Genomic DNA, 12,726 nt, shown 5'->3' on the forward strand with positions numbered 1-12,726 from the left:
ACATTAACTTAATAATGTTGTATGAAATTATGGATACAAAAGTAATAATATTATATTAAAAAATATAAAAATTATATTAAAAATTTATTAATATATAATTAATATAAATATATATTATGAAATTGCGGTGCGGGTGAATCATAATATCAAAAACCTAAATTTCAACCTATTTCACGGCACGATTTGTGAAAAATTCAAAGTGTAACTATATTATAAGATGAGAATTAAAAACTAGGAGTACATTTTACTGTAACGTTGATATCCACTATTTTTTTTAGGTTTTTTAAAAATTTAATTAAAGCCATTTTTTGCTGTATTTGTTTTGCACCTTGTTACGTTTAGTTACAAAATCGTATTCACACATACATACCTGCAGCAGCTAAAAATGGCAGCTGCGTCGCCGTCACGCTCCCAAATCATCTCTCTCTTCCGGTCACTTCTTCGAACATCTCGTCAATTCTCTGACTACAACATAAGAGAGTACAGCAAACGTCGTACAATCGACGCCTTTCGCATGAACAAGCTACTCTCCGACCCATCCGCCGCCGCCGCCGCTTTTTCCGACGGCAAGTCGCAGCTAGAGGTGGCGAAACGACAGGTTCTTGTTTACTCGCTTTACGCACCCAAAGTTAAAAGCGTCATGGAACTCAATTAGTTGAGTGCTTAAATTGACTATTAAGCCCTTTTGTATTGTAAGTGTTTTTTTGGATATTAATTTTTAATAAATTTATGTGACAGACAAATTTGGCAGTTGGCTGTTTTTGATATGATGATAAAGTTGTGAACTTTGTTGTGTTTCTGTTTTTGTGGTTTTGTTGGATTTCGTGTTTCGGGGTCTCGGAATGTGCTTGTGCTTGATTTTGATTTTAATGTTGATTACGTGATTTTGGTTTATGTATCGGTTGAACTTGGTTTGATGATTAAGCGTAATTTTTGCTTTAGTATCTTGATTCTGATTAATAATTTTATGAGCGAAAACGTGAGAAAAGTTTCTGATGATATGGTATGTTTAGGGAATATTTGTGCCCAATTTAAGAACTGGAAATTATGAAATTAGTCAGCCTGGCATAGACTGTGTAATGATGCAGGCAGGGTAGTGTGAATATTGCACATCTTATCAGAGACGAAATTTAAAATTTTGAACTTCTTTGATGTAATCGTTCTTTTGCTGGTTTTTATGAATGTGTCTTGTATTTCGGTAGTATTATTAAAGTTACGGTTACGAATGTTAAGTTGTGTTTTCATGATGAAAAGCAGTTCCCTATCTTTAAGTTAATGTTATTATTATTCCTTTAATTATCACTATCTCAGTATTTCAGTAGAATTCGCAAATGATCAAAATAACCTTTGTCCTGTAGTTTAGTTTGTGATACAGCTGATTTTCCATTTGTGTCTTGTGTTGAAATCCAAATAGCTTAGCACTATTTAGTGTTGACGCCGCAGAAGAACTCAATAAATGTGCTTTACTTCCAGTTTTATTACTAAGAGCTCCAATGTCACGAACCTTGTGTATAATGAAGGTTGATGATGAAAGATCTTTTGCACTAACATATGTACTATGCAGTGAACTGTCAGTTGAAACAGATATTTTTTTAAAGCAATTCTTCCCTTGAAGATTTTTTCTCATAGTTAGAAGCAACTACGTAGCCATGTCAAAATACTGAACTAAGTTGGCTCAAAACCTTCAAATCTTTTCCAGAGGTTGTTTATAATCTCTGATCCTGCCGTGTTTCCAATTACTTCCATTGTAATGTACTTCCGCAGCATTCTTTTCTTGGTTTACTTATCATAAGAAAAGCACAAAAAAATTATTGTTAAATGAATAATAGACACACATACGTGTCTTAGACCAGCAGTTTGAGGCTTGACATTTGCATTTTTGCTGCAAGTGAGTTTGAAATGTGATTCGCTTAGGTCTTAGGATCTGTTTGAATTATCTTAAGAAAGTTATTTATAATGAATAATCTATTACTTTGGATGAATTAGAAATAATATATGACTTGCAAAACATAAAAGTTACTAAAATGAAAATAAAATAAATAGTGCATTTAAATAAGTACTGGATTTATCCTTTTCATACTCATTAGCTAAAGTCAGACAGTAAGCTTATCGTGGGAACTACATGGCCGTAGGGCGTAGGCTCTCAATTTAATAGAGTTAAGGGTCCTAGGATCTGCTATTGTTTTACAAGTCTAGCAGATTTTTGCACATGTAAGATGTAACAGAAAGAGCTTCTGGCGGTTTATGTAATTGATAGTTAAGTGTATAGCAAGCTTACAATCGATTGCACAAAATAGCAGCTTTCTTGTGCTTAAGATTTGGATTATCGAGTCAATATAGCTGGTTACTAAAAATAGTATTGGGGATCCCAAAGACTTTCACAGACCATGCACTAGTGATAGCATACTTCTGCAGATTCATGGCATCAACAAAAAGAAATAAGGTCCCCAGATCAAGGAAAAAAAAATCATATTGGATTTTCTCTACTGACCTAATGGCCAGTTTCTTGACTATTACAAGAATAGTGAAAGGAAAAACTGCTAGTGAAACTTGATCAGCTAACAAGTTTGATTTCAAAACATCTTTTTCTACGGTTGAACATCTGGCAAAGCTATTTAATTCAGGAGCATACTTAGTCCTCTGAAGGATGGATTGAAGAGTTGCTAGATTTGGATATACATGAAGCTCACCTTGTTACATTAGGAGATATCATTTAGTTATGAAGGGGGTTCGGTCCACTAGGCACCACTCTTGTGTCAGTATCGAACCTAGGATCAATCGCAACAAGCTGCAAAGATGAGGTTGGATCATTCCTTGTGTTCCATGATGGTTTTTCTCTGTAAACTTGACCAGTTACTAAGCGAGAGAAGCGTATGTGCTGGTATTGGTAATGATGTTGTGTTGGCTGAGAGATTTCCATGTATAAATTGTTTACCAGAAAAATGAAGATGACTGCTGCAAGAATCCAAGAAGCTGAAGTTTTCTGCATGATTTGTTCAAATCTATGGAGAGAGAGGAGTTCCAAGTGATGGGGGTTGCAAAGAATAGCTGCACCCCATTAGAAAGGACTAAACTACATAAATGCTAAGGTTGGGCTTCTGCTTTAGTACTATAAAGAGAAAAATTAATATGATTTTAGGGAGGTGTACAAGTATTTAGTAGTGATATTTATGGTCCGGTGGAATTGGGCAGGCTTTTAGAGAATTCAGTGTGATAAAAGGTCCTTGAGACATTAATGGCATCCTTATGAGGTGTTGCCTTAAATGGAGGTTAGCAACTTAGCATGGGGTCTTGGTGAAATTCTTTGCCTTGCCACTTTCAAACTTGAAAGGCCTGAGCTTGTGGAAAAATGTCATTCCCTCCATCCCTTGTAGAATCTTACTTCTGGCATACGCAGAATGCAATTATAGAGTTGGAGAGGTGTACAAGTTTTGGATTTGAGAACTTGTTTGAGTTCGTAAACATTTCAATCTTGTGGCGCTAAAAAATTCAGTGAAATTTTATAGAATCAGGTATATAATCTTGAAGTAATAGCTTTTTAATAAGCAGGCCATATCGGGGCTAATTGTTTTCACATTTTGTCTGTGAAATCAAATATTGTTCAGGGTCATATCAAACATTGTCTCCCCAAAGTTGAGATGTGCAACCATGTTTCTTTCACAAAAGTAGATGGGAGCTTTTTGTTGGACAAGGAGCAGTGTCTACAAGTTTATAGTTTAAGATGGTCACCTACATTACAATTGCCTAGCTATTTAAGCTAAAGATTCTACTGGCCCTCTAATGCAGAAAATATGACTGTTTTACTTGCATATTTCTGGATCTTTAGTGGTTAAAATAGAATTCACAAAATGCTTCCACGTGTTGTATCAAATTTCTTTTGAGGGCATTTAACTGTCTGTTGTAACTAACCTTATAGTTATTAGGAAAATGCAAGTCTCTTGAAGTCTAATTTGCCATAGATAATTCTGACAACAGCACTGAACTAATGATAAGCCAAAATTTGACAAATTTACTCTGGTGTAGAAAGGAAAGTACAAAATTAAACAAGTGAATTAATACAATCCTGAAAGGGTTTAAACACTGAACAGAACTGATCAATGTCATCAATGGTTTGTTCTGAGAATTCCATTAAGGTCTAAACTGTTTTACTTCCCTAGCAACTTGCGAGCACGCTGGTTAGCACCTTTTACTCTGTAGTTTAGCTCTTCCACATCATCCTCAACAGGTTTCAGGAGTTTGTTATGCCTGAAGAAACAACCACGAATTACTTTCATATATTATATAATGAAATGATTAGTTGCTAAAAAGTTGCATTAATCTAGAGTGCAGGAGAGATAAAGAGACGGATCTCTAACTGAAAACATTTTTTTTATCAGGTAAATCTGAAAACATTTAGTTACAAAGAAAAATGTCTAACCTTTCAATTTCAGATCCCATGTCAACAGCCATATGTTTGAGCTCCCCCAGTAAGTCGCTTAAATCTGATAGCGAGTCATCCTGCTTTGTCTTCTCTCTCTATTATGTTTGTAAACGAAAAGGTACAAGGAAATTCTTAGTTACTACTTTACAGACAATAAATGTACCTTGAAATTACCAGGCAACCTAAACTCTATTGAAAAAGATATCCGTACAAATGTAACCAAAACTAGCTGGAAAACAAATTTCATTAGCTTCATAACGGAATCAGTTTAAACTAAAACTTTAACGTGATAACTGCACTTGCTTTTGAAACAAATCAGTTTGATACAAGTCCATGTATCATTCCAATCAGTTATAAAGTATATTAAACACATACCTCGACCCTTTGCATTGCATTTGTTGGTTCAGGAGGCGGTGTTCGTCCATTAGATTGTCCCTTGGGTGCAGAAGACAATCCTAATCTCTCCCTCTGCTCTAAGTGATTACCCTTTCTTAGCACTGGATCATCTGAAGAAAAGAGAAGTCCCTAGAGTTTTAGAAGCATTTCATTTTCAATTTGTTCAAGAGGGAGGGGTTCTGAGCTGGATTGGGATAAAGAAAGCGAAGCAGCAGCTGAGTAAGTGACAAACTGACCTCTAAATGTAACAGGGCCTGCAATATGCCTATTCTTTTTTGGTTTCCAGGTTTTAGAAAAAATACCTCCAAGACTTCCCAAAAGCTTCTCCCCCTGCAATCACATTGAGAAATGTAAGGTTGACATCTCAATAACATATTCTGATATTCAGATATTACAATTAACGTAGGCCACTAGAGTAGAGGCCAATGCAAATTAAGCTTTAACTATTCTACTCCAGCATGTATAGAGCTAGTACTATTTATCCAATTGTTTTAAAGAAACCAAAGAACTATTGCCTCGCAATTCACAGAATGAAGGGAAACCATTGATGTTTGTAACTAGAGCAGAATACGGTAACTGTCTGATGGATTCAAATCATAGAAGTATACAAGACGTACCCTACTCAGATCATGGTCGATGTCAGCAGCAGTTGCATGGGTTCTTGTAATTTGGTCACCCTGCTGATGCAAGGTGACTAAAGTTTTGGTAGCATCCTCTCGAATGTCCTCTGCAATCTTTAAGCAGTTGTTGACTGTGTTTGTAGTTTCTTCAGCCTTATATACAGAATAATCTTCCAATTCTTGTACACTCTGATTTTCAAATCCTCCTTCATCACGAAAATCATTCTTGTATTTGCTTTTAGCTGAATAAAGAGAGTAAGAAGATTTGGAGGTTCCTTTCACCTCATTGAGATCAAAAAGGCTAGCACGGCTATCAGAATTCGCTTGAGATGGGTCTGATGAAGCCCTTGCGGGCTTAACCCTTTGCTTATCTAACTCACTGTCATTATCGAAAGGATTGGTGCTTTGCTTATTAGGGAATCCGGCGTCAACTGAGGTTTGTTTAGAGATTTTGTTTAAAGGAGATTTCCTATGACTAAACATGATTCTAAAGAAAAATTGATTTGTGTACTGATACTGCTAGGGTATAACAATCAGTTGTTCAGTTACGAAACCGAGTGCCTGGAGGAGAAAAATGAAAACAGAAACAATTTATCAGAATATACTGGAGAAGTAAATAGCTCAATCCAGTTTGTTAAACAGAATCAGGGTTGTAAATTAGGACCTCCTAATTAAAAACAAACAAAATAAGAACATTTTACCATAGCGTAACTCTCTTAATCAAAAGGAACAAATCCATAAAACTAAAAGTTATGAAATGAACAATCTTAATTAACAATCTAGCACCAGCTAAACTTACAGATATCTTAAGTTTGACCCCAGATTATCTATAACCTTAAACCAAGAAAATCAAACCTGCGTTTCTTTTTCTGACATGCTTACTTCTGGCATCTAATTTTTGTTCATTAGCTATTTTTCTTATCAATAGTATCACAATGTGTTTGGCAACCTAATCTAAACAGTTAAATTTAAAATAGTGTCCACGGAACAAAAAAAAAACAATTCAGCGGAATTGAAATCATTTGATCAATAGTTTGGAGTCATGAATTGTTCACCAAACATATCTGATACACTCAACTTCTTGGTGGGAAAATTTGTACTTGTATGGTGTACTTATCCGTACATGTATATATACACTACTACATAGATTCTTGATCAGAAAAATGCCTTACTCTTAACTAATAATTCCCAAAACCACTTCCATATCATCATCATCATAACATCTTGTCTAATCATGTTCATTAATATACAAGCAATCAAACAAAACCCTTAAATCCAAAACACAACTAAACCCATAATAAACATCAAAGAACACAACTTTAACACAAAAACTCCAAAACAGCCATTTCAAGAACTCAATCAAACCAACAAAATCATCAATAAATTCTAATAAAAAGTCAAACCCAAAATCAAGAAAATAAATATTTGACAAGGGTACCTGAGATTTGACCAAAAGATTGAAACTTGATATGTATAGAAACAACTTCAAGAATCTTGAGTTGCAGCCAAAAGAATTGGGGATTGTAAATTATGGGAAAAACCCATAATCTGCAGTGTATATATACATGTATGTATGTATGTAAGTAAATAAAATCTTTGGAAAGAAAGGTCTAGTTGGTGGAAAGTGTTGAGAAATTCTTGAAAATGGACTTATTATATCTTCAAGAAAGTCTGTTTACCAGTTTCCCTTTAATCATGGTTTAGCAGTTTAACTCTGGAAGATTTATTCTATTCTTTCATACATGTACACAACTTGGGAAATATTTTATTTTTTCTTCTTTAATTTTTATTAATAAAAATTAAAAATTTGTCATTTAGTATTGCATTAGTGGGGAAAATAGTACAGAAGGGGTAATAATAAAGATATGAACGAAATATTCAACTGCTTTTTTTTTGAAAGAGGAAATATTCAACTGCTAAAATAAAAAAAGAAATAAATTATTATAAAACAAGATATAACTGATTTTAATTAATTTAATTATGAAATAATATTAATAGGGAAATAGAAAAGTAGCGCGTGGAAGTTGACTTTGAACTCGTCGTGCTCATGCGAGTTCTAAGCAGATTAGCACACGAAAATAGACCCCCTTTTTAGGTATTCTCAGTTTTTATTCATTTATTCTGTGGGAGCCCATTCTGCTGAGTGCTGACCAGGCCATTGGTAGGAGAGCAGTTATGTTTTGTTAGATTCTTTGATAAGTTAAATAAGTAATAATCAATAAAGTAATAATTTCGTTAAAATACCCGGTTGCAACATAATGAATACAGTATATTTTTATTTTCGATAAAGTAATAAATTTGTGAAAGTAATTTTTTTCTTGGTACCGAATCTATTGTTTGAAAGAGGTTTAATTGTAATTTGTAATTGTTAAAGTTTAGATTTGAGTTGAAATGAATTAAGGGTGTTATGGTTAATGAATGTTAATTAATTTAATCTTCTGGAGCAATAGAAAATTTGAGTGTCAATGTTTCCAGAAGTGTAGTTAATTTCAATCAATTGTTTTGGTCTTTCACGTCAGTCGGTTAAAAACGTTTTGGGCTTCATGCATGCGGGCCTGCTTACGTAACTAAATTTATGAAATTGGAAAATCCGTTCGTTGCCCCCTCTAAAATTCGAATAATTGACCGATTTTTCAAGTATTTATTTTCCGTATTGGAGTACTTGTTTTGAAATATGCAGGTGAGGTTGGGAGGCTCGCAAGTGTCTGTCCAATTAATTTTAAATTATATAGATTATTAAGGCAACAATAATTATGGTTAACATAAATAAGTAATATACATATGGGATGAAATAGATGAGAGTGGAAATAGTTGTCATGTTCAAAGGTTGGTGACTAAACAATCACATTACATTAGGCCACTTTCTAGCACACTACTTTTTAAGATATAGCACTGCACATTTGCTCAATCCATGTTTAGACACCTCACTCTCTAAAAGAAAAGATAAGAAAATGATCCTGGTGGTTCCACTTTTATAGTCAACTACTCTACTGTTTGTTTTGTCATACTGTACATATATATATATGCAATGCATTATTCAAAGTGCATTACTGAAATTTGTACTATACATTCTTTAAAAGGTAGTTTTAATATTAAATCATCAAAGTGCTTAATACAAACAAGTCTTGATATCCAAATTACATGTAGCACAAGTAAAATTTAGGACTTCCTATATGCCCTGCTTTAGCTTATTCAGAGCAAGGATGGTAAAATGCAGACAATAAGAATTACAGACAAAATAAGTATGATTGCAGCTACTTCAGCCCCGGATAAGAATAATGCAGCTACTTAAGCTGAAAGAATAGTGTTAACTGTCAAATGCAGACTGCAGGTGACACTCCAGAATGTAAAGAATGAATGCATCTGTACACTCTTGAATGACATGTATCATCAGTTTGTCAGAAGACTGAGGAAGGAATCATGCTTGTGGTTGCTTTCGATCCACCATCGATTGAAATCTAGCGCTGAAGTGTCATTTTCTTCATCAGCAGCTGGCAGATTGAGATCAAGAAAGTTGCGAGTTTCTAGAACTGGTTTCTGATCAATTACAGTGCTGGTACTTGTGCTCTGATTGTTTTTGGCATCAGCAATTAAGTGTGATCTTTTATGACCGCCCAAAGCTTGTCCTGATGAGAAAACTCTGAAGCAAATTGAGCATTCATGTGAGACTCCATTGTTTATTAACTTCCTTCTCCCATTACTTGTCTCTGCTATAACTTCTTGATCAAGCTGGCCGCTTTTATCAGCAGTGTGGTTTTGTAATAGACTTTTACCAGTCCCGGTGTTGCTTTCACGGCCCGAATCGTAGCAGCTTCCATTATGTTTCTTGTGACTAGCTCTATGGCCGCCAAGAGCTTGGTATGAATGGAAGGCCCTGTTGCAAGAGGCACACTCGAAATTGCTCTTTTTCTCAAGATTTTCACTGTACATTTCTGAGTAGTTGGTTCCCAAATCAGGATTGAACAATTCGGGACTTCTTCTCTTTCTTGAGTTCTGTTTCTTCTTAGTGACCAAATCAGCTTTTAGATCATTTTCACTTCTCTTTGGCAAAATCTTATCAGTTTCCAGAATAGAATCCTGAAAATCTGATACCTCAACCATCCCAGATGTCTCCAATTTGTCATTCAGAAGAAGCGCACCAACCTTCATATTTGATATCTTCATCTTAGGTCCATATTCCAACTCCAACTTCCCTTCACTTGGATTTTTTAAGTTGACTAGCTCACCACTGTTACTCGCTGAAATCTTAGTTTCTAGCAGCTCAGAATTATTACCAGAGGACTCTCCAACAGAATTCAGACCATTCCGATGACTAACATCCTTCGAAAGCATGATCAAACACATGGCAACCTCTTCTTGTTCTTGCTCAATCCCGGACACAGATGATGAAGCATTTGCATTGAAAGATAATGAAGATGAAGTTGGGGTAGCAGCGCTAACCATGTTATTATTGTCAAAGCGTCTGACTTTTCTGGATGTTCTCTTTTTCCGACTTGGAGCGGTTTCATTATCTGATTGATCAGCTTTAGTCCCTGAATCTTGTTCTTCCAGCCGAGTTCGAGAAATTTTATCAGAGTGGCACTTCATATGCCCAAACATTGCCTTCAAAGACCCAAAACCTTTACCACATTCTTTGCAAATCTTGTCATCGAGAAGGCTAGCTCCACTTAAATCTTCAAATCGATATGACTTTTTGGGATTCTCTCTAAGACGATAACTAGCAGGATCATTGTTATCACCGCAGTTGACTAAAGAGAGTTTCTTTCTGTGAAGCTTTTCTTGGTGATCAGCTTGATCAGATGTATATATAACATGAGACCTCATGTGACCCCCCAATGATCTGCCACAAGGGAAGCTCTTGTCGCACAATTTGCACATATATTTCAGTTCTTGATCTATATCCATTGATATTACTTAACTGAACAGTAAAAATCCAGATTACAGAAATAAAAGGCCTGAAGCAGAAGAACTACAATTCAGATTAAACGAGGTGAAATTTCAAATACCCGGATGAAGAAACTGAATCAAAAGCTAAAATCGAAAATGTGCTTGTTCAATGAGCTGATCTGAGAAACACACATCAAAGTTTAGGCTGCAACAAGATCAGCTGTCAAGAAAAGCAAAGACAGGGTAGCAAATGACAGAATATATGTAACATGAATATTGCAGTTGCCCCCCTTTTGTCTTACTAGCAACTTTTAGTAGCTAAAGATTGAAGTAAAAAATCAAAACTTGAAGAGATATATGAACAAATGGAAGAATTAAGAAGAAGAATAAGAGAGTTGTTTACTCTCTCAGCTCTGATCCCTTTTTGCTTTCATTCTCTAGCTGTCTATATGTAAAAAAAGAGGGTGGTGAAATTGAAGGAGAAATCCATGCATGGAAGCAAAGATAGATGAAAAGAGGAAAAGGGAAAGAGCAGCACGTGTACTCAACTAAGGATCCTACGCCAAACTAATCAGACGGCTGAGGATGTGTCCTACATTGAGCATCCCTATGATTGAGGAACAACAACCTACTCTAACCTCACTATTCTTTCCTTTGTCTAGTTACTAAGGAAAGCCCCCACCACCCCCAAGTGATCAAGTAGAAGCTTCAACTCTATTCTTTGCTTCATTTCTCTCTTTATTCATTTCTCACTCTCAAGTCTCAAGCACCCCCCCCTGCCTAGCAAATTTTTAGCCCCGGTTAACGTCCAAAAATTTGCGACAACTCTTTATAACCCCGACAGTTTTGTAATTCAGGTTCCGCCACTACCAACACACACTAGTTGTTACCGTGTTAAATATATTTAACCACAATCATATTTAATTTCATATTACAAACATAAAGATTCTTAGCTCAGGGATAAACTGATCAAGTCTGTCATATTAAGAGAATCATGTTGTATATAAAAAGGTAGTATTAGTAGTATTTGTTGACATTATGGATAACCGATGATATATATGTAACTAGTAGGCTTTCTTTCAAGTACATGGTCATTGACAGCAGGGCAAGTTGAGAATAGTTTAAAATCTGTTTGATGACAGTTGGTAATATGAGTAAAGGAATGAGGGTAGTTTTGTTATTTACCCTAGTTGTTGTGCAAATGATTGGTGGGAAATGATTTGGAACATGGTACTGCACTCATATGTTGCTCCTACTACAAGCCTGCAGTTGGAGCTCTACTCCAGTCTCCAGGCTGGACCAACCGCCCCCCAAACACAAAAAACTCTGTGTTTGTTTGCTCGAAGCTCTACCGTTAAACCACACCAAACCAAACCAAACCAGACGTACTCAACACTAATCGATGTCTGAATTGCATCGAAGGATACAAAGAGAATAGTATAATTGGACTTAAGTTTGTGATTTTACTTGAAGACAAGAAATAAAGTGAAGCTAGTTAAAAAATTCTACAAGTGGAGCTGGAAGCCACTTAGTTTATACTCAGCATCTCACTATTCTGAGGTTTTTGTATCTTATAATTGTATGTTGTCATTCTTTCCTATACAATTCAGCAGGATCAACATTGCTTCATGATGCAAACTGCTCCATCTGGGTCACTAGTATCTCGAATACTTTCTCGATCTGATTCCGTAAAATGCAAAAATTGTTTATTCGCTACATGGAACTATTCTAAGAACTTAATCCTAAGAAAATTAATGACTAAAAATGCAATTAGCAAGGCTGTCTGTAAATGGAGACAAAACTGAAACCAAAAGAAAAGTTATATACAGATTATAAATCCACTGTTGAACATTATTATATAACTTGAAGAATCCAGCTCAAAACTGTAAGTAGATTTCATCTCTGAACAAGCTGATTAGCTGTTTGATAATGTACTACAAGGTTAATCACTAATCCCAAAGTACACTTAACATAAAGTTAACATGATGTTGGCACTATCTGAGTCTTAGGAGTGCTAATTAATCTTAAAACTAACAGATAAATATTACTAGTATATGGGTTGGAATTTAGGTAATGTTCACTATAAGTTGTCACTTACTGGCCAACTAGTGATTAGTGAAGAACTAAAAGTACATGAATATACTTGGATAGATACGCTTCTACTGCCGGCCACTGTAATCCTAATGAAGAACCTGCCGGCTCTTCGATTGCCTTGACCGTCATACAGATGTCTTGTTAAGAATATCGATCATGCATATTATGCTGTCATCTAAGTTAAACTTTTTAAATTGTGCCGTTCTTGCAGAATTTGACAGGCATTATCGCACATTTCTACTGAATCTCGAACTTTAGAGATTTTGTAGCAGATGCTCAAGATACTCGCTCACATACACCGAGTCCCTA

General features: G+C 35.3%; 3 protein-coding genes across 3 annotated transcripts; 1 reads left to right on the plus strand and 2 right to left on the minus strand.

Moving 5' to 3' along the window:
• Positions 1-308: 308 nt before the first annotated feature.
• On the plus strand, positions 309-797 carry LOC141717753 (uncharacterized). Its single transcript, XM_074519952.1, has one exon. The coding sequence runs from the start codon at positions 386-388 to the stop codon at positions 653-655; it is 270 nt and encodes an 89-aa protein (XP_074376053.1). The 5' UTR covers positions 309-385; the 3' UTR covers positions 656-797.
• Positions 798-3,983: 3,186 nt separating this feature from the next.
• Positions 3,984-7,126, minus strand: LOC141717752 (SNAP25 homologous protein SNAP33-like). The gene is made up of 6 exons (XM_074519951.1): positions 6,875-7,126; positions 5,434-5,997; positions 5,053-5,146; positions 4,796-4,926; positions 4,418-4,515; positions 3,984-4,245 (listed from the first exon to the last, which is right to left on the minus strand). The coding sequence occupies exons 2-6, from the start codon at positions 5,917-5,919 to the stop codon at positions 4,146-4,148; spliced, it is 909 nt and encodes a 302-aa protein (XP_074376052.1). The 5' UTR covers positions 5,920-5,997; positions 6,875-7,126; the 3' UTR covers positions 3,984-4,145.
• Positions 7,127-8,505: 1,379 nt separating this feature from the next.
• LOC141717754 (uncharacterized) lies at positions 8,506-10,957 on the minus strand. The gene has a single exon (XM_074519953.1). It carries the CDS (start codon positions 10,339-10,341, stop codon positions 8,827-8,829), a length of 1,515 nt encoding a protein of 504 aa, XP_074376054.1. The 5' UTR covers positions 10,342-10,957; the 3' UTR covers positions 8,506-8,826.
• Positions 10,958-12,726: the final 1,769 nt, after the last annotated feature.

The sequence above is a fragment of the Apium graveolens genome, chromosome 4 (genome assembly GCF_009905375.1).
Source record: "Apium graveolens cultivar Ventura chromosome 4, ASM990537v1, whole genome shotgun sequence".
Lineage (NCBI taxonomy): Eukaryota > Viridiplantae > Streptophyta > Magnoliopsida > Apiales > Apiaceae > Apium > Apium graveolens.